This window comes from Genypterus blacodes, unplaced genomic scaffold (genome assembly GCF_046128005.1).
Source record: "Genypterus blacodes isolate CSIRO-AG114 ecotype Tasmania unplaced genomic scaffold, CSIRO-AGI_Gbla_v1 ptg000120l_1, whole genome shotgun sequence".
Classification (NCBI taxonomy): Eukaryota; Metazoa; Chordata; class Actinopteri; order Ophidiiformes; family Ophidiidae; genus Genypterus; species Genypterus blacodes.
In genome coordinates this window covers 231,388-254,537 of record NW_027466923.1, presented here as the reverse complement: position 1 = coordinate 254,537, position 23,150 = coordinate 231,388, and the positions used below count along the sequence as shown (strand labels likewise).

At 41.8% G+C, this 23,150-nt stretch overlaps 1 protein-coding gene across 1 annotated transcript in view; it reads left to right on the top strand.

Annotated features, from left to right (window-relative positions):
- Positions 1-1,961: 1,961 nt before the first annotated feature.
- LOC143009998 (calsyntenin-2-like) overlaps positions 1,962-23,150 on the top strand; it is a gene marked incomplete at its 5' end in the record, with an annotated part of 55,825 nt that continues 34,636 nt past the window's right edge. Inside the window, 1 exon segment of the mRNA XM_076162106.1 lies at positions 1,962-2,103. Within this exon segment, the coding sequence (XP_076018221.1) occupies positions 1,962-2,103 (142 nt within the window).

The following is a 23,150-nucleotide window of genomic DNA, read 5'->3' as shown; positions in this document are numbered from 1 at the left end:
ACTATCACCCTATGCCACCTTTCCCCTCCCACCCTAATTTGTGCGCTTTTGTACAGAACAGCTCTTTCACATCAGACCTTTGCTGCCAAACCACTACCCAAACTGTTTGGAATAAATGTAATGCTGTGAGAAAGTAATTGAACCTGCCATCCAAGAGTGAACGCAGTGCTGTAGATGTGGGCTGACATATTGAAGACATTTTCAAGTATAGAAAATGCTATTTGAACATTGCATCAATATGCATTCATGGCATGTATATGCACATCAGAAATAAGAATCTGTGAAATAAAGTCACTGAGCATGTACTTCTGTGCCCTCTCTTAAAATGGTCTCTTTACAAGGACATTTGAGCTCATTTCACATCTGCTTTTGAGAGAAAATTTCCTCCTCCACTGTTGGGGGCTAAACCTTTAATCAAAGGAAAGTGGCGAGCTTATGCGCAAAGCTTCACCAACAATTTACCGTGAAAAGTATTTTTGCGAGCCCAGGTTGTGAAAGCCGGTGTGGTTTAATCCATCGGTTCTCAGGCGTCACAAGGGCAAAATCCTAGGAGTAAAGACACCTGAACACCAGTCGGAGATAGACTTCCACTCTCCGCTGCACACTTAAGCAGAGCAGAGTCATGCTGTGTGCTGCAGTGCTTTCTATCTCCTCAACAAGCATCGGATGAAACTCTTAGGGAGAATAATGTCTTCCCTTGTGCTTCTGTTTCACTCCCTGTAATCCTCTCTGTACTTCCTCACAGCAGGGCAGGAGTTCCATCTTGGAGGAGCAGTAGGTCCCTTGTGAATTAGAAGGCAACTGTTAGTGTAAAGTCAATTTTTCCTGTGTTTTATGTCTTTGGGATCAGTCCAAACCACTGAGAATGCATGGGATGAAGAGATCATTCTCCCAGTTATTGATATGAGTGATTTATTTGATAATGTTAACCCAAACTGTTACATGCAGGGTTCCTGCTTTGTAGCTTTAGAGCTAATACTTCCTTTGTTCGGCCCCAACACTCTCCCCGCTCACTTACTTTGACCCTGTTCTATCAGCTCAATATGGTGATGAAGAGGGGAGAAAATGGAATAGTAGGGCAAAGCTGCTGATATTTGTCCGAACACATGAAACGCTGTGGGGAGGGTTTTAGGAACAGTGTGAAACATTTTTAAGCTACTGCCAGTTGGATGTGTCATCTGCTCATTGGGATGAGACCAAGTGTTCCCCTTCAGTGAATTAAAAGGTCAAGTTAACATCCCAGCTCTTTGCAGCAAGGCGGCACTTTTACACCAGGGGATATGGGATGTGGAGCTGTGGATGTGCCTGTACATGTACGGTTGTTTGTGTGGCTTGCATATCCGTCTCTGTCTACTTGTGAGGTCCTGCTGTGGGGAAGAGGGAGGAAGTTTAATTTACACTGTTGGTAATCTTGTGATGGTGAACAGCATTAATCTCACACTCATCTTCTCGACTTATCTCGACTTATCTCAATCACATTTGTTGAATAGGGTGAGAGAGGGAGAGAGGGAGGGGTGGAGGTCAAATACAGAGCTTAAATAGAGAATTGGATGTGGTTCAGTCTGTTAGTACGTCCGGTGAAAAAGATTACAGATTAGAGCTCAGAACCATGTTACATAAAGAGCGAGTTCACCAAATGTACACATCACAGTCTGATTAACGGATTAGGATCACAATTCAACACTGGAAGACAACAGTTTGAAGGCTTTGTGGCTGTGGAGAGCGCTGTATAAAGTCAGGGAAACTCTAAACCGTGGCCATGACGACAATATGACGATTTACACAAAGTGGAAATTTAAGAAAAGACAGAACTGTTTACTCGCATTCATTCTGTCTGTTTCTGTTTGTTTAGAATTAATAGATGTGCATTGAAAGTACAAAGAAAAAGCGCGATTTCACGCCAAGACGATTTGTTTGAGACTGTCTCATCTGTCTCCCTTGTGTAATCCTTCTTCTCCTCCTCTTCCTCCCTTACCACAGTGAATAAGCACAAGCCGTGGATAGAGGCGTCCTACCATGGCGTGATCACAGAGAACATGGACACAGTGCTGCTGGATCCCCCTCTGGTCGCTCTAGACAAGGACGCCCCTGTCCCCTATGCTGGTAAGAAAAAAATGCAAACGTATGCGTGAAATATGTACACACACATATACACGGACAGTCTAAACCCCCTCCTACACACACTGTCTCTGTCTCTCTCTCTCTCACACACACAAATGGCCTTAGAAAAGAATGCTTTTGGCCTCTGTCCAGGCACTGTGGCAACATCACACCACCATAGAAAATAGATGATCCGGCACTGTTTGTCATGGAGACCAAATTCCACTTAACAACCAGGGAAGTGCGAAACAAATGGTTTTCCTTTTTCAGTCTGTACTCATTACTAAAATGCTTAAGATGGATAAATAGTAACACCCCAACACCATTATTTTAGTCTTCTGCCAGTTCAAATGAGAAATCAGGGGGTGTAAGGAAGAAAGGTAGGAGACAAACCCTATGTTTGTATTCTTAATTGGATGTCTGTGTTTGAATGGATTAACTAAAGTGCAGCTCTGTCTCATTCAAATCTCCTTTATACACACCTACTTATTACATGGAATTGCTCTGTTTAGAATTAATGTTTCTGTAAAGGAGGATGAAGGGACTCTTCTTACACAGCTGAAAATGTACAGATATTGTTTGGTAAGCCTTTTGTTTGTGTACATATGCAAACAGCCACAACTACAGCAGCTCTACTAACACTGCAGCACATTACAAATGAAATGCAGTTGAATCATTACATTATATTATATGTTAAATGTTATCATTACAACTATTGAAAGTACCAGAACAAACACTGAATACACAGAATACAGTGTAAGATCTCCGCCACAACGCTTCTGATTCTTTTGTTGAACTTTTCATTGCTACTGCGATGTTTGAGGCGTTAATCTTTCCATTAAAAGTTACCCAGTAGAGATTACACGTGTCAAATGTCATTACACTCGCCTACATGTGCTGATTATGTTGAGCTTCACGCAGGTTGATCCGGTTGACAGAGACGGGAAGGACAGAGAGAGCTGTTATTATTAGACAAAGTATTCTGAGACTCAGAGACAAACGAAGAGGCTTTTTGGCAGCTAACGCTTAACAGCTCATTACAGCGAAATGGCTGCTATTAATCGCAATGTTGACAAGCATGGCAAATGGATATTCAGCTAGTTTTCTCCCTCTGTTTGTCTTTTGGTGTTTGTGTTCCAGTGCCATAGCCATATTTGCATTTTTCCAATGTTGCACATCAGCCGTTCTGTAAATAATGACCAAGTACGGACGACCTTGACACGTTTCAGGCAAGAACCCATTACACACTGGAGGCGCTGGAATAACCGCTTTGATGTTTTTGGCCAATAACCTTACCCATAACTCACTGAATCAAATTAATTCCTTAGTCTATCTGCATCCTTCCATGTAAGCCACGCCCATTTGCATCTAAATACACTTTCCAACATTTGGATATTTGTTTTTCTTGTGTCTCCTCATACAATTTTCTGGCAGTTCTCACAACTTTCTACATTTAATCTAATCTATAACCGGTTAAATTCAATCATTGAGAGATGGAGCCATAATTCGAGGACTCCTGGGCCTTGGTGGATGTATGAACTCTTATAAGTTCGCTGTAGTTGTCATTGTTTGTGTCCATGATTTAACACTTGTTCGTTGACTTTCGAAGGTCAAGCCTGATAAAGTGTGGTCGTGGAGGAGAGGCAAAGCTGTGCTGTGCTGCTGACCGGTGATATTTCTCTCTTTGAATGTTTTTAATGGCTTGTGGTCTAATGAATGAAAGCCATACAATAGGTACCAAGGAGACTCTGGATAAAATGGCTATCAAAACAGCAGCTCTGTCCTAATCCGTCTCTGTCTCCACTGCTGTTTTGCACAAACACACACACACACACACCCCTTTTCCTTTCTTCCCGCTCTAACATTCTTTATCTCCTGGAATCTCTGTCCTCTGTTCTCTCCGTTCTTTCCCGGTCTCTGCTGCTGTTTTTCTCTCCAGCCAATGCCATCTAACTATCCTTTCTCCTCCTCTCTCTTTCTCTCTCTCTCCACTTTGCTCCTAGCAAACCCATATTCAGGCAGTGACTTATGCATTACAGAGAATCTCATCAATCCAGGTTTTGTTTCAGTGCAGAAAGGAGTGGGTCGTCCTTCTGGCTCCACATTAATTGCAGTGTGGTAACACAGGCCAGGGTTGTTAAGGACTTTGCCTGTTTTTCCCTCCCCTTTATTCCTTCTTTCATCCTTTGGCTCTCCATCACTAAAGTTCCTCCTCTTCATGCCTCAGACATCCTCCCCTCCTCTTCCTCACTTCTCACCCCCCTCGCTTTCACCTTTTTATATTCTCCTCTCCTTTCCGTCTCTCATTTCTGTCCTGCCCCCTCCTATGGTGTCACAATTCATTTTGATACAAACGAGCCACAGTGGGCCTAACTTCAACATTATACGCTGAGACAGGCATCCTGGAGATGAATTGTTATTACTACATGCCATGATGGCATCCTCTATCCTCTGCCCCCCTCCAAACACTTCCCTTGAAGCAAAGGTGTGTGGGTCGTTGCGGATGTGCTGATCGAGCATTCTCAATCAAATTAGCAGGAGGAATGATGGCGACGGACTCGCCGCGGCTGCGAGGCTGGCAGCCGGTTCCATTTGCTTATTCTTTATCACAAGGCCACAGTCAACAGGCACACATTCTCCTCATTCATCATGGTCCCAGAATAACGCAGCGTGGTACATTGTTTCCGATGCAGAACTCAGTGTAACGGAAGAAAAGTAAATGGTGATGTTGAGAGAAAGCGAGGATGGATCGTTGAGAGAGAGAGAGAGAGAGAGAGAGAGAGAGGGAGATGCATACTGGGAATGAGAGAGGGTCATCAGGAGCCATGGTCACAAAGAAATAGATTGCTGCAATTTATAAGCTTTAGTTTGTGTATAATAATAAAGAACTTATAACAAATTGTAACATAGGTTCAAGGCCCGACAATAGCAGTATTGATGGAAGTCATGTTAATGGGCTTATAATCTTCTCTTCCTGGGCAATACGTTAGCTTGGTGGTTCGCATTGTTGCCTCTCAGCAAGAAGGTCCTCCTGGCTTTGGCCGGGGCCCCTTCTGCCTGGGTTTCCACCAGGTGCTCTAGTTTCCCTCCTCTCCAAAGACATGCAAGAAGAAAGAACCTAGAATGGAAAATGTATTGCATATTAACAGAAGCTTGTGGTTATGGCTTTAGCTGTGTTGCTGCTCAACATCAACACACATAAAAACAATAATCAGTTTCAAATATCATACCATATCTACCTGCTGTAACTTCCCTAGAGCTCAGAAGCATAAAAGTGCTAATTAAACCAGTGGATCCGACAAAGCTGAAGTTGTGTTGCACTTCAAAGGCAGTGAGGGAAAAGAGGAGACAAAACACAGAGAGAGAGACAAAAAGGGCAGGTGGAGGAGAGATGAAAGAGATTTTAAAAAATGGTTGTGTTACTGTGTGAGAGGGACACAGCGGACAGACGGGGAAAACGGAACCAGAAGTGATGTGATGGATCATCAAACCAAGCATGTATCTTTCTAGCCTGAGGAAACGTAGAACATATCTCTCTCTCTCTCTCTCTCTCTCTCTGTCTCTCTCTCTCTCTCTCTCTCTCTCTCTCTCTCTCTCTCTCTCTCTCTCTCTCTCTCTCTCTCCCCCCCCCCCCCTTTTCTCTCTGTCCTCCTTGCCTTTGTGTTGCTCTTCAGCGGGTGCTCGAACAGTGAGACAGCACTGCAGCATGAAACAGATGCAGAACATCAAACGGTCTTCGTGCTCTTAAAGCCAGATGTCTCTCCAAAACCAATTTTATTTTGTTTTATTTTACAACATTACCTCTGCTAAGGGTGTTGTGGTTTCATCCACGTTGGTTTGTTTGTTTGCTTGTTGGCAGGAATACTGAAAAAGTTATGAGACGATTTCCATGAAAGCCAGTAAATTATAGAGGTGAAGGTGGAGAAGAGGTAGTTCAGTGGCCTCAGCAGTGGGATCAGAAATAAAAGATGGAAAGAAAGTTGAGTTGAGTTGGAGCACATTGTTGCCCCTGTTTGATTTGCAGCCATTCTTTGGGAAACCTGTTTGCGAGGCATTGAACCCACCTAACAGGGAGACACAGATGGCTGCAGATTAATATGGTAAAGTCCTTTTGATATGATTATGGTATAAAAACATGGATTTGAGTGGCTGCTTGTTTATTCGTGTGGTGGAGCTGGATGATGATCTTAATCTCTTTAGATTTACGAGAAAACGTGTTTTCTTCACATAACAACAGAAGCATCTCAGCTGCTCTGTGCTCACCCAGCAGGTGTGACTACAGGACTTAACTGAGACAATCTGTCGAATATCAATAATAAAGCAGAGATTCAAATCTTTGAGGAGATGAAAATGTCCTTGTCATTTCACAGCACCTTTAGCATCAGTATCAGCATATATACAGGAAAACAAATTATAGATGTGCGCCTTAGAATTGGAAATGCACCTAAGCGTGGGTCAGAGTTTCCAGATTTTTTTGAAACCCCAACATTTGCCTAGAAAGTGGCGTACAGAAGTTTAAAGCCCCATTTTGTGGTTGCAAATGAGGCCCCTGGTCCAAAATCGCTGCTCTCTGTGTGGCTGATAACACCACTGAGCCCGTCGCAATCTGTACCACAGCAGCTGTGACTGTAAAGCATTTTGTTGCTTGTCACACCATGCTAAATTTAACTCCCAACAAGCAATCAAAATGGAGAGTAAAGAGTACAACAGCTTGACACGCTCATCCACTATTGTTTTGTGTGTGTCGGCCAGCGTTGTGCGACAGCCAGTGTGAGTGGTGGGGTTGTGTAATGTCAGGGTATATCCGGCTTTCCCATCCACACTAAAATGATGATTCATCCTCTCTGGAGAGCATTTTGTAAAAGCTCCCGTTTTAGGGGTTTCGCGTGGACGGAATGCCTAAAGAGATATTTTAAACAGCTTTGTTTTCAAGCTGCATTTATTCAGCGCTTACATCCGGTCTCCACAACCATTTGTTGTCGGTTGTTTCTCAGCAGGAGAGAGGCATCGCCCTTGATTTTATTTATCCCCTGAATCCTCTCTCTGGTCCTCACCTCTCTTTGTTTTGCTTCTTCGCCCTCTTCTGCACTTCATTCATATTTTTCATGCCTGAGAAAATGCTGATACTGTGTTTGTCTCATATTATGGATTTATCTTTCACTTGACTTTGTATTTCACCTGCAGATTTGGACAACATGGACTGTGTGTAGGGTGGTGGAGTCGACCGGTGGGGGGGAAATATGTTATGGTTTTATTTGTATTCATCATTACTCTTGCTGCATAGACACAATAAACATCATTGTCGTTAGAAATTGCCTCAGTATGGTTGAGAGAAACTCAGAGTGTCTGATGTTGGAGGAACTGAAGGCACTTTCTGTATTTTTATTATTTTAGGGTCCTGACCATCAGCTGTATAAATTCATGTTTGTGATCCGTTGGCCCAGTCTGCACAAACACATTGCGCACACTTGGCCTTTGTGTGTTTGTCTGAGTGTGTGTTTTGAGCATGTGGACTTTATAAATGGTGAAGATGTTTTAAGATGATAGGAGTCTTCCCCTGTTAACGGTTTGCACTTCAAAGCACACAGTCTTGGGCTGTTGCTTGTGTGTGTGCTTGTGTGTGTGTGTTCTCATTGCATACGCCGGCGAAAATAGTAATTTCCTCCAGTAAGAATCTTGCAAAACAGTCTACTACTTAACACAATAATCTGATTGAATAGTCTGATTGAAACCTTCATCTGACATTAAAAGTGTGGAATGAAAGTCAGGAGAGGCGTTGCTCTGAGTTTTCCGGAGCACGAAAACAAACTGAGACCTGATCCATTTCTGATTTGATGGGGATCATTGTGTCTCCACACCAGCTAATTGGATCTATATGAGATGGTTGAAGTAATTACATGTCCCGTGCTGCTCCACTGCAGCTCTGTCAACAGAGTGTCAAGTTGCTCACGGCATCAAACAACCTCTTAGCCTCTGAATGATTTTTTCCGAAGAACTCAGTCCCTTCTCTTATTACCCTATTACCACCTTTTCTATCACATATTCTATATCTGTTCTATCCTGCTTGTGTCTCTCATTAATCGACACCATGTGGCCATTTTTCAATTTCACATTTGCTTTCTATTTCCCTAATTTGTTGAGTTTTCGCACATTTCTCCTACAGCAGATGGACTAAGGCTGTTTGTGTTTATTTGTGTCTGTGTATGATGAACTATCTGCAGTAGCTTCCTTCATGAAACAGACAAAAAAAAGCTTTTCATTACGGAGGGTCTGACAACTTCATATACATCTTTTGATAGTGCTCTTTGTTTTACATATATACAGCATTTGGCTCTGCGTGCTTGTTTCTCTTTCCTCTATTTCTCTCTTTATCCATATACATGAACATACATTTGTTTGCATGCCTGCTTTTAATCAATTGAAATCTATTGAAGTGTGTGTGATAAATAATGCAAGCTTCTTTCATCTCACCACTTACATAAAGTAGAGCTTTGGTTATAAGAAATGATTTGATTTACATATTAACACCACCAGCAACAGTAACAAACACAAAGAGCAAGAGTAAAAACAGTAAAACATGCCGTTTCAATTATGAAGAACTACAGTACACAGGAGTTCATGGTCATATTTATTTTATTTCAGATTTTACTTTGTCAAACTGTTTCTCCAGTAAGATTATTCCTTTGCTTTACATACATTTATAAAATAATTATTGTGAAGCTACAGAGAATTCTACAGTGAGTTGTGTGTTTTTGACAACATCTCCGTCCGGCTGAAGGAGACGTATACATAAAGGTAGATGATGAGAGGTGATGCCTCTGCTTTTCTGAAACCACAGCTGAAAGAACCTGGGCTCAAGGAGGGAGCAATGACCCATGGCCTTGATGCAAGCTCAAACGACTTAATGAAATGTGCAGTGAATTGCAGCTGAAACTAATCCAATAATTCTCTGCATTCTCCATCTCTCTGTCTGTCTGACTGCAGTTTGACAGAGTTTCAGTATCCTGACAGGCCAATTAGTCTTCAATTTGCATATCGTCCTCGCTCCATTTGCTCTGTCCATGTGAGCACAAAATAGGCTAATCTGGCCTAACTTTATCCTCATCATCGTTCACCTCTCCACCCTCCGGCCCATCTCACTCTCTTTGTTCTCTGACAAGATCAGACCTCAGCTGTTTTCACCTTTGTCTCATCCTTCTCTTCCATTTATCCAAGCCTTCAACCATTCTACCATCTCTCATGACATCTCATTATTGTTGACACGCAAATTGCAGTAAATAAGGAGGACTGTTTACTCTACATGACTGCAGCTAATAAGATATTCCAACAGATGCCAATGCAACAAAACCCTAACAGATATGGCGTAATTATTTTATGCCCACTGTGCTGTTGTGATGCAGTCTGAAATATTCATAGCTATAGTTTGAAAACAACCAGCAATTTATTTAACCTAATCAAAAGTAATACTAATAATACAATGATAGAACACAGTTGAAGGTGTTGGCTGTTACACCAGTGGTTTTCAAACTGTGGTATGTGGGCCATTATTGATGCATGAAGAGCCCCCTGGTGGCACTGTGGGGATAAGAGATTGCTTTATTATATGACTTTTTAAACACTTCATTTGCTGAAATGATGTCCTGATACTAACACATCTCTGTAGTGCCTCCTACTGATGGAATCTGATATGGGAAAAACCTTTGAGCCCAAAAAATGCCACAATTTACCACAAGCGGAATCACTACCGTGCCGTTCATGTCACATGTTCTTTGATGGGAGGAGTTGTTGGGTCAGTACAATAGGTATGAACGGGGGGATGGAGTCATTCACATCTTCTCCACGATTACTCCTTCTCCACACACAACCTGACAGACTGCTGCTTTAATGTGCTGGGGTCTAGTGCCAGTTGGTCCAATGTCGAGGTGAGTCATTGTTCAGAGTCACTTTTCACTTCCATTTTCTATTTTTACTTTGTCATAGTATTACTGTGTGTGTGTGTGAGTGTATGTGTGTTAAAGTTGGTATCAGAGTTTGTATGCTTGTATGCCTTAAGGCCAGGCAGCCAGTGTGTCAAAAGTCAACATGATGGTTTGAAAACTGCAGCTACCTGTTCGTCATTACCTCCACCTTTGAATGTGTAATGCCGCGTTTGACAAACTGTGGGGTGATTTTTTTCCCCCTCATATTTGCCAAGGACTTTGTGCAGAACTTTCTTTTCCATAAGCTGTAGGAGGAGCGGGGGCTGACACATTGTGACAACTCACATTTTATTTTTAGATAGTCAGTTGCCAGTGCTGTCGGAAAACAAGTCACTGAGATGTGCTTAATCTTTTCTGTAGCTTGTTAAAGTGACGAAGCGCCAATTCTGGGCTGCATGTTTTATTTTTAGTTCACCTGGACTCAAATTTTTCCAATCCAGCTCCAAATTTTGCCACTTTGTAAATGATGTCATTTCCTCCACCAGGTGCTTCAGTTTCCCTCCAAAGACTTGCAACTAACCGAGGTGAAATAGAAACAAATCATCTGTAAAGGTGAATTTAAGTGTGAATCTGTCATTGGTCAGTCCAGAGTGTATCTGTCCTCTCTGCCTCCTATCCAATTAATGCTGGCATAGGGTCCCACCTCCTGTCACATCTGTCTGCCTTTCCCCTTTCCTCTGTTTTTCAGTTCCTCCATTTCGCTGTCTTTTACTGTGCCAATCATTTTTATCAGTCACATTGTTGTTTCTCAGTTGTTTATCTCCATCTTTCTTTCATGCAGTTTCAGAGTCTCAAAAGCATCTCAGCTCTCCGACTTTACAAAGTGCTCCCAGGTCTGCTCCCTGCCGGTCAATTGTTGATGATTGCTGGCATTCAGTAAATTGGATTTCATCCTCTTGGCTCCATCCCTTCCTAATTAAGAGGGCTGAGCACACAAACGTAAACACACACACTCCTTAAGGTTTGTGCCGGTGAACAGGGGTCTCCATGGTCAATTATGGAAGTGTAATTGACTAATTTTCAGCCCATTACCCTATTTTATGTCTTGTGCACCAGGATGTAATTCTGTGAAGGAGTGATGGCCAGTGTTGGTTGGAGTGATGATAGTCAGCATGAAAAGGGAGAGCTGTGTCATTAATATTGTCTAGGAATGAGCTGTCATGCTACCAGGGCCCACACACAGGGACAGAGTGAAGGACAAGAGGCAGGAGAGCCTGTCCAGATGGCCAAAAGACATATATACTGTATCTATCTCTCCCTATCTCTCTCTCTCTCTCTTTCTCTCTCTCGCTATATATATATATAGATATATCTGATATTACAAGCAGTATAAAGTAAAAGCAGTATACAGATTCAGAAAAACGTCCCGTCTGAGTTTTGTTCATCACGTTTGTCCCACATGGATGTATTTAAGATGGGCTGGATGTTTTTTAGTGACCCTGTGACCCTGAACATGTTGCATATCTAGGCCATAGGGGCTGTCATTATGGGAGCTCAGCATGTTAGGTGAGCCATATGATTGTGTTTTCTTTCATTGCGTGTTGCCCTCCCTAATTTCTTTGCCCAGTGTATGCTCATGGTGCCGTTTCAATCACAGTGGAGACCTTGAGTGGTCCCACACCATCTGACAGATTCACCTGTTGCCGTCCCCTCTTCCATCTATTGAGAGAGAAAAAACAGCGAGTGCTCATTTTTCCACGAGTGCCAGAATGTTTGAAAGGCAATTTCAAACCAGTGACAGAGTAATGGATGAGGGCAGCGAGGGCCATCAGTCAAATGCTGAACAGAACTAAGTCAGAGTTTCAGCTAACCTGTACTTTAAGCCACTCTCCTGCTTTTGTACTAGATTCCTCTTTCAGAAGGAAGTAAATATGTGCTGAAAAGTTCTTCACATCAGTTATTGCCCAGAGAAATAATCCGTGAAGTTCCAGTTGTCAGAGTATGAGTTTTCTTTGTGATTGGCTGCCTCTGGGGTCAATGGCCTTTCCTGCTAAAGTGAAGTGACTTTCCCTTGAACATGCAGAGTAAATCACATATATAGGATATACAATACATCACATTATCATGCAGTTTGAAGGCTAGGGAAGCAATATTCCACCACTGATGTGCCTGAATGTTAATTTCAGTTGTGAGAGTGTTGAAGGTCATTGACATTTCCATGTAAAGTAAAGTGACTTCGGGGAACATGCAGAGTAAATCACAGAGTATATACAGTACATTATCCATACATACATTATTAAGTACAAAGGCTAAGGGAGCAATAATTACACCACTTATGTAGCAAATTAATTCCTCCTGTAACAATGTCCCTTCTCTTAACATCCTGATGTAAGAAAAAAGGGCAAATAATATTCAAGTGCTTTGATTCCATTTAGACAACAGACCAGCAGGCCTTTGTAGGTTGATATGCCTGTAGATAATGCCAGGCTTGCCTCATCTTATTTTGATCCATAGTTTATCGTATTTTCTTTGCCCTTTAGGCAAAAGTTTGAGTAAGCTGTATACAAGATTGGAATTCATAGGATTCTGTCTTCATTAGATATACATGACTCTTTTCTAATTGATTCTAATAAATACATTGATGTACACTCATATATATATACAAATATTGGTGTGTAAATCAAACTACAAACTACATATATAAAGTGATGGTTGGAAAAACAACTATAACATACTGTTATACTGTATGTGAAATGAATAGCATTGAATTAGTGTATCCCCTTCATATGCTTGTATATTCGCAACTTATTAAACATTAAGGGCGATGCCTTGTCCAAGATCTACAGCACTTAGGCTTGGGAGCCTAATTTCCACGTCTGATTTCCAATACTGTTATTAGTATTCTGTCACAAGCTTAATATTCTGTTGGGCCCTTGAGGATTTCTTTGTCTCTGCTAATTGTAGAGAGTGAGAGTGACTATGGGGAGCAAGGAAAGGGGGAGGGAGCAAGGAAAATCTCCCTTATCAATTTCTCCTGCCTCCCATAGCGCAGAAGAGATGAAGACAATCTAATACCAGCCTCCCCTGCCCTTCTAAGCCCTTTTGTTGACCTTTTCATGTCCTTTTACTCTATGACAACAGGGGCTCTCAGAATGAGATTACTGCATTTTCAGATCACATTTCATATGGCTGGGAATGTCATGCTGAGAGATTCTAGCACGGGGAAGAAAAAGCTCATACAATCCACTTTGAAGATCTGGTTACTGAGAACAACCCAAGGCTTGTTTGGCCAAATTAACAAGAAGGTGACAATGCAACCCCGTGCTGTTACATACAGTATTGCTATCTATGTAGATGAAATATGAATGCAAATAACAAACAATGCCACTTCCAATTATGGATAAACTGAGGAAAAAAGGCTACGACTGGACCTTAGATAATGTTTAGGTGTTCTGTGGACTTTTGGTTTTTATTTTATGTCAAGGTGGCAATATATGTTTTTGCTATGGCTCTATAATTATTTGTTGTACTTTCTTTCCAAACTGCTAAAGAACTTTTTTGTATTTAATATTAGGCCAGGGTCTGGTGGTGATGTGGACGTGGTCAAAGTACAAAGTGAATTACTGACTTTGATGCTAAATTACTTATGGGACCAGTGATGGCCTAAAGGTGGGATATTTTGTGGCTGAATATTTAATTAGAAAAGAGGTTAGATCTCGTAAAGTGGCAAGAGAAATCTCCGAAGGGAAAGCAAATGAACAGCACTTGCTCCTCCCTCATAATCACCAGAAAGGTGACCTTGGTGAAGGTAGCTAACCCCCAATTACTGCAGCAGAGGTGCTCAGTGACCAGCAGGAATTCTGGGCAGATTCCAGGTGTGTGTGCGTGTGTCCAGCTGGGAGAGTCAGAGACTAAAGAGATAAGACATCTTAATATGCACCTGGACTGTAATCCTTTAGTATCAACACCAACTGGCTGTACTTGTCCACCGCCTCTTGTGATTCATGATAGCAAATCATTCTAAATGGATAGAAGACACTCTCATATTTACCTCAGCAGACCTGAGAGATGATCAAACCTGACAGCGCCACATGCATTAGTGTTCAGCTGCCATATGGTATGACAAACACAACGAGCATGCAGAGATCAATGAAAGTTGACAGATTAGGTTATCTTAACCTCGGCAGCATATCAAAGCCACACTGCTTATTACCTCCTGACAAGATGTTTTTCTCTGCGCACCTTTCTGAGGAATTCTGGCTGCCTTCTTGCCCCACAACCAACACCCTGTGGCCGGCTTTGGTGATGTAATTTGAATAAGCATTAGCATGCAAAAGGTCTCCCTAGGCTTTCAAATGTCACCTGTCAGATTTCATTTTATGTCGTGCATACTTTCCTTTAGTGTACGGTTAAACATCCATAGAAATTATTATCTGCTCACAAATGTGGAGACAAGCGAGAAAGCTGAATTTATTTCATCTGGTTGCAGGGTTTGTCACAGCCCTGTCTGCTCACAGAATTACAGCGCCGGAATTCTACACCCCTTTATAAAACACCACAGGGAAACAACAGATCTACAAACATTTTAGGCAGCAAACAACAAATAATCTCTAACAAGCTCCACCGCTCGGTATTATAGACTTAAACAGTCAATGCGATGACACCATGAGCTGGTTTGGGTGGCACTGGCTGGCATTTAGACCTGTGAAGAGGTGTGGCTATTAATGTTTAAAATCAGGAGGGCTGTTTGTTAGACCCACATTATTGATGAGTAATTCCATCTGTGTTTACATGAGGCTTTCACTGTGCAGAACAAAAACTTGCAATCCTCTCCCTCTCCCTTTCACAAGCACTTGCACGTACGCTGACCGCTTACTTTGCCCTCCCATTTGTCAAATTAACCATAATGTGTCCTCTAATTGATTAGATTTGTGTGTTTATGTCTGTTTTTCTCCTCTAGTGGACAGCTTGTGGGGGTTCAATTTTTTCCGCCAAAGTTCCCTTTCACAGCGCTTGTTAGTCCATTGAGACTTCATTACAGAAACAGTTTGTATTGTTTAATGAACCATCCTGCTGTGAAAAGGAAAAATTCATCAGACACGACGTTCACTGGGCTGGGAGTAAACTTCTCTCACCAGAGATCATGGAATGAAGTTAGAACGCAAAAATCAAATTGTATTATTCCATCAGACAACTATTTTTTTCAGCTGCTTGACCGTTTACCACCACAGAGACATTTCCGTCATTATCTATAACAGGATTGCTTGTGGAGTTTGTTGCCGAGGTGATTCTGATATAGACATAAGATGTTCCACTTAACTAGGACTCCAGTCTCCCTTAGTTATTTACATTCTTCTCTCCCCCTTGTACATGTGTGATCAACAAACCGAGGCAACATCATTTCCCTTTGTCACAGCTTTCACATTCTCTGGAACACCAATTTACTTGACCAATAGTGATAACGTTATGACTGTAAATTGCACCGCCGGTACTCAAATAAGTCTCAGAGGTCCATGTCCTTCGTCTTCACTGTGTTGAAGGTTCAGGAACACTGGATTGAGTAGTATAGTATTATTTATGGCAAAGGAAACTCTTGCTGTGGAATCTTAAAACTGCATTAGGTTTCCTCTGGTTTTTCATCATTGGCTTTATTCTAGCATGGCCTCTGACTTTTCTATTAAAATTTCAGAGCCAGAGAAGAGTCTCTTGTGTTTGCCTGCGTTAGTCTCAGTGAGGCCTCCATTAAATACTGTGTTGACTTTAGCATAAGGCAGCTTGGCATCAGATTCTGGGTAGGTTTTGTGTTTCTTCTTATGTTCAGTTTTGTTCAAAATAGGCACGTTTGGTATTGGCATTTTATGTTGCTATTCTTCACCAAGGCCCCTTGCAACATCGTAAATCTATGGCATTATTTTCCTGCCGTTTGTCGAGTGCAACATCTATCAGTTTGAGAGCATGGTTTGCCCCTAAAACCCTGCTTTCACACTCAAATACTCTCTGCTCACACTCACACTCCCTCGTTCTCTGCTTCTGCTTAAAACTTAATCCTCAGTGCACTCATTAGCACATTCCTATGAACCAATGGTGCTCTATCCCACCCTCAGCATGAGAAGTTTTAAATTTGGTTTAAAATGACATTTAATCACAGTAGTTGCTTTACAGAATTATGCACAAATCAAAAGATGAGAAGAGAAATATAAAAGAAAGAGACTGACTAAATGAGACATTCATATTTTCCAGGTCAGTGTTTGAACACGCTTACATACAACTAAACAGAAGGTAATTATACACGCTATAATCTAAACGGTAATATAATAAAACAGCAGTTATTAGTTGAAGGCACAGTCAGAGAATTCTCCCGGTGCAGCAGAGGCAACAGTTTATTGACATTAGAGCCGGCAGGCCTGAGCTTTTGACGCCTTAAAAGGGAATTACACGGCCCAGCTTGAAATAGGTTGCAGAAGTACGCCTGATTACCATGGAGTCACAAGTTTGCCGGCTGGGTTCATGATCATGGCCCTCCAGACGTTTGATGGCCTGTGATGTGAGCTTCCTTTGTGTTTCTCCGCCCTGGGCTAATTTCCTTATCCTGTCAGGGGACATAGCTTTGAATAGCTATTACTATTAAAAATCAACCCGTTGTGCACAGTGACATTACTATGGCCACCTTCTCTCTACTTTTGCTTAATTGCATTGTAGATGTACTCATCATACATCTGCCAGCAATGCAGCCAACAGGGAGAAATGATAATGGACAGGATCATTCACTTCCCTGCAAGCTCCAGACCTTCCACAGAAATGCATGCCTGGATGGGAATGGAGCCAGTAACTATTTGCCAGAACATTCTTTAATGCGGTACCTTTCGACACTACATTAATAACTACAAACAGCTTTACAGGATCAAGGACAGGCTCTTTAAAGCTGTTAGTGCCTGTTCACCATTTGGCTGACCTCTCCGCTTGAGATCCACCGACAGAATGCGTCACATCCTCATATTTTACCATTGTGCAAGTTGCGGCAAAACAGTCAATGTCTATAATAACATTTCATACAGGATACTTTATGATTCATATTATTTATGGCACGATGTCAACATTGCATGTCTTTTAAACCCACAGGATAATGTGGTGGAATGGGGGGGGGGGGACAGCACTCCAATACATGCGCCATAAAGATGAAGGTTTGTCATCTGACAGCAGAACACTGTGCTTCACATAGATCATATCAGTTGTGTCATTGCTAGACAAAGTCCCAACCTTCCGTTCTTCCAGAATCCTTCCAAATTCACCACTAAAATCACACAGCCATGGCTTATTGAGCTGTTTGCTCTGCTGAAACTGCTGCATCATAATTTGGATTTCCGTTGTTCTGTTGTTGTTGCGATAGTTTCCAATCATGCCATTAAATCGTTAAAATGAAAAACATCAGAAAGAATAAACCGGGCTATCATCCAGCAAGCTTTTCTTTCAAACGATGATGACAAAACAAGGAGGAAGTGGCAATGTAGTTTCTTCACTGGGAAGCTTTGAATCCTAAACACAAGTTTGGTAGTGAGAACAGTGACATGACAGGATTATCTTTTTATGTTTCATTTATACTCTTTCATGTAGTGCAATGCTTAATTGTTTATATTTCGGGAGCTATTTGATAAATGGGCATGGGCAGGCATGTGTGCGTTGAGAGGAGAGGAAGCTTGCTTCTCTCTGTAAGCTGGTGGAGCTAGTATAGGGCAAAACACACAGATTCACCGACACATAAGCCCTATTTACACCTTGTATTATGATCTGCTTTTGTTACCCAGATTTGTTATTGAGATAATCAGATCGCATTGTTGTCCAACGTGCAACCTGGAGATGCGAGAAAAAGAGAGAGAGAGAGATTGACACAAAAGAGGGGGAGGAAATGAATAGCGGAGAGGTGCATCTAAATAAATGCGCTATGGAGTGAAGAGGGGTGAACCTGTGGGCCATTTGAACCATTGTGTAACAGTGAGCGGCAGCTGAGTGTGGGTAATGTCAGTGTGTGGCTTTATCTTTCGGCTGAGAGCCCTGTAAAAAAGCCACTTTGATGGCTTTGTAGTTTGCTCACACGCTACGCTTTCAAAGATGCTCAAAGTGCAATTCAAGGTCGAGTGCTGATGCTGCCTGCTTGTTTTGTGGCGCCATAGTCATCAGTCCAAGATGGCCACATGACCTTTGAGTCAAGGATGTGTTTACCCCGCAGGAAACTGGAATGACTTGATGGATCACAACACAATGATATGATGGTACCTGAGCCAAATTATAGTCTCTGAATGGAATGAATTAATCCAAAAACATGAACCCACCACACACACTGTAGATAATCCATCCAGAACTAGAAAGAACTCTAAAAGAAGATTAGCAATAGTTACTAAACCTTTCATTACAATGCATTACACATTTCTGTCGTGATTTAGGTTTTTATGAGATGATTTGGTGTGTGTGTGTGTGTGTGTGTGTGTGTGTGTGTGTGTGTGTGTGTGTGCGTGCGAGTGTCTGTGTCTTTCCCAGGAGAATCCCATAAGTTTCAAAAAGCATTCATCCAGAATTGTTGATAGAAAGTTAACTGACAGACTTTGCTGTCTTCTCCTCCTTGTCATCAGCTCAGGAAATGTTATCAGCAACTCTTCATTTCAGTTGCTCTACTTCTTATCTTTTGTTCTTAGTTCCAAAGGTGGATTGTGAACAGCCTGCTGCTGTTTTACACACAGCTCAGCGTCCATGTACACGCTCTCAAAGTGTTGCTTTTCACTTTGTGATTGACGGGGTTAGCATAGAATCTAGACCTCTTTTGTTCCACTGAATGACTGAATGCTGGACCATGGGGCTGAAAACCTTTTTGTGGCAGACAACCATGTTTGTATGCATCATTGATTTTAGCCAGAACAGCCAGCACAGAATGGACTGTTTTTCTCTTTTTTTCTCGTCTATTTATAATTGAATGAGGTCACCGTAGGTTTCAGAGTTCAGGAGAAAGCTGCTTTTTCTCCAATTCCATGTTGTCGTTATTCTGTTAAAATAACGTTAGTAACCAGACATATCCTTCCCTGTAGCACAGTAGCTGTAGCTCTGAGTGACAGGGTATTTGTTTTGACCTGTTTTTGTCTGGCTGGCCACAATCTCACAAATATGCACACTGAACAAATCTCCCAAATATAATTTATTTATGAATCATCAACATAAAACTGGATCCCAAGTTTGACACTACTCTTGCTCCTTCAGCTTTTAAAATAATTATCCACACTTGAAAATGTTTTTCTTTTCAAAATAACAATAACCACATACATAAAAAGTACATAAGGCGTATGAGACACGTAAAAGGAGAAACAAAAACAGACAAATTATTTCCATATTCTCTTAAAGATATGTGCTTTTAAAAGGCAGTTTAGAAAATCTAGGGCAATGTGTTCCATTATTATATTTTGGCAGCCCAAAGTGGAGGGGGTGTTTATTAGAAATCCACTTTAGAACTATATTTTTCCTGGCACTACATGTTTCAGGTTAACAGCTATTGAAATGCATCCAGTAAGATGAGCCTGTAGGACCTTAACTGCCTTGAAAGCCTCTCTTCTTTCAATCCCTAATCTAACCCCTCAAGCAAATAAATGTGACAAGTAAAGGACCTGGAACTGCAAGGACAGAACCAAAGCTTTCAAGCTAAGTGTAGGGAACGACATCACATCAGTGGGTCTGAAGCACACTCTTTTACACACTCTGAATATCACCTTTATTAAGTTGGGTTAAATAAATGAAAGTGAAAATGTCCAAACGGTCATAGTTAAGGATTTAAAATGTTAGTTTAATTTTGAAAAGCACATGTACAACCTGCAACACTTGCGGTTTAAGAATATATCTTATTTTCCTTGGCTAATTTCCACTCTTTGATGTGACAATATCAGTTTCTGTCCATGGATGCATCTTACTTACATTCTACAGACAAATAATCACAATTTTCAGTACATTTAAATGTTGTCATTGTTGTTTATTACACAGTAAAGCATTGCGAGATTGCAAAATATAACTCCATACCCCTGGAAGTCTTTTTAATGGCTAATTTGACCTTTGTGCATGTGTGTATTGGTGAGTTTGCACGTAGGTGCCTGAATGCATGTGTGCAGTGAAGCACGTATGAGAGTCAGTGTGTGGACAGTGTGTGGGGTACATCTGTGTGTATGTGTCTTCTCAAAACCAGCGGGCCATGTCCTTCTCTTCTAAGCGAGTGGCTGAGCTGACAGAGGTCACAGTCGAGGCTACTGTGACATTTACAGCTAAGAGGCTTACAGAGGCTCCCGGCCGTACCTGCTAGCCTGTGATTATCTGAGAACCATGGCAGCCCCCCCAGTCCTAGACAATATGTGTCTAGCAGGATTTGTGGTCCAAGATGAAAATCACGTAAACCTTGTGTTCCTGCTGGCCCTGGACGGGTTTTTTTGTTTCATGTCCACCCATGTTCAAGAAAAGAAAACATACGAAATGTCAGTTCACAGTACAGTCGACCTGATTAGTCACTGAGGGCAAACCCTTGATTGACATCTCTGTGACTCTACTGATTGTTTCTTACACCTGTGGGCAAACTTGAGCTGTGTCGCAAAGGCATTCGACACACAATGACTATACAGATTACTCTGTGTTTACTCTCACTCATTTAAATGGTGTAGTATTTTAAGGAGGAGTGTGCAAAAGCATTGGATGCACTCACTAATATGCCCAAACTGGCAATAGATTTGTGGTAAATGCTGGTATTCTTTTATACTCTAAAGTTGTTTTACCCTAATCAAACCTCCATCAGTAGGAGGCACTACAGAGGCGATATATTTTTCACAGAGCGCTCAATTTATAGATTGTATCAGGATGTGATAAGGTATTCAGCGGATACATGCTGTAGCTTTCAGCTTGTATTTGCAGTATTAGCAGCAAAGTGCACTCAATTTTAAAAGAATGCACTCATGTTGAAGGAAATAAAAGTTGGGTTGAAAACTTCTGCAGCTTTGGGGAAGAAAACAAAAACCAACGCAGCAATAATTCATCTTTTATCAGCTTATAGCATCTTCCATCAGCAGCAACGTAGTCCAGTAAAAATACAATAAAGTAAAGTAACAGTGCCTCAATTAACTATTAAAGTACATTATGTAAGTGGATATTCTTGTGTTGTAGCGAACTACGCTTCCTTTCTCCACTTCTTCATCTGTTTGATTAGTTGACATTTTGCTCCTGAGCTCCTTTCCACATTGTGACCCTTGCAAGAAGCTCTTATTACTCCCGTACTCTTTTCGAGGACTCTGTGTACTTTAACCATGCAGATTTATGTATGTCTACGTCTGTGTATGTGGAAAAAGAACCTGCACAAGACCGCCCAAGACAGTGGAAAGCCCATTATCCAGGAAGCCATTTAATTGTCAACCACTCGGCCTTGAGCTGTCAGGGAGCAGTGGAAGGAATAATGGAGGCGTAAAAGAGAGGTGAAGAAGACGATAGAGAAATAGTGGCCGAGGTGTGTCAGGAGTAAAGGAGGGCAAGAGTGCAGTGGAGCATCTGATGTTAAGAGCTGAATAATTGCTTACCCCTGTGAAAACTGCTGCGGAGGAAGGGAGAAAATGCAAGGAGGGGTGAAGAAGAAGAAGAGGAGGAGGAGGGGAAGCTACAGAGGTGGATTGTTCTATTTTTACCTGCGTTGGTTATCTAAATCTCTCCCGTCATCGCTCTCTATTTTATACTTTCTTTCTTTCTGTGTCCCCCACTGCCTCTCCTCTATTCGCTTTAGTTTCTGCCTTCTCTCAAAGGTGTCCTCGACTCACTTTTTAATTTACTCTCTCGTATCTTTTTGAACTCTTATCGGCTCGTGTCAACAGCGTCCTCCTCATGTCTCTGGTGTCCTCGCTCTATTTTCTTTATCGCACCTGAATCTTGACTATAAGTGTATGAAAGTCAGATGGTTTCTCCATGTTGTTGCTCATATTTGTATTCTACAGTAGGGGCTGCTAAACGGAGGGGCTTTTGTATACTTAGCTGTCAAAGGACTTTGAGACACACACACTTTTGTTCCTCTCTAGGGTGTGGAGTGGAAATATACTCAAACCATTTGGCCACTACAGCGCAACACACACACACACACACACAACCAGAAGTCATGCAAAGCTCTCCAGATCATGTTCGGCTCAAATGTGACTCAATCCAAGTAAACAAACAGGTGGACGAGAAGCAGCAACAATTCGACACGCTTTCTCAGCACTGAAAAACAAAAACTGGATGAAGTCATGGAAACGGCGTAAACGCATATACGGCCTGTATATGCTGCAGCACAGTCTGCAGGCCCGCAGGTCCCCGGAAATACACAATGTCGGGTTAGAGCGGATAAATCTTTGAGTTTCTTTAATAATAATGAGGTAACATGACTTTACTACTCGTTAGTGGAAAGGTGGAATAAGCTCCAAACCAGCTTTAATTATCTTGTAGTACACAACTTAACCTGTATGTTACCTTAGCTCCATGAATGAACTCAGTAAATATTTCTGTTTGGCTTCACCGGCTAAATCCCACGTATCCAACCTTCATCACCTTTAAATACTTCACTCATAGAGCTTCACGGAGTCTCTTTTAGTCACATAAGTACAGTGTCATGCAGTTCAATTAACAGGCAGCACTGACAGTCACTGTTCTTCTGACGCATTCTAATCCCCAACTTCAGAGGCTGCAATTAATTTTAATTGCATTGCAGACGTCCAAAGCCCCTGGAGATTGAATTTATATCGTGTGTGCAGTGGTCCTGGGCCAATAGAACGCCTTAATAAAGTGTGTGTACCCATATGTGTGTGTATTTGCTGTCCGTGTGAGCTGTTGTTGCGTAACCCCTGAGGTCAAGTGGGTGGGGCTACTATCTCCCAAATGCAATTAAGAAGTGGCCCGCTATCTAAAGCTACACAGTGAGACTCTGATGTTTGCCTCCTTGTTTCCCTGTAACTAAGTGGGCGCCCCATATGGTTGCTATCGTACGCCGTCCAAGATACGCACTCACCCTGGCATACACACACACACACACACACACACACACACACTCACACTCACACTCACACTCACACTCACACACACACGTACACACACGTACACACACAC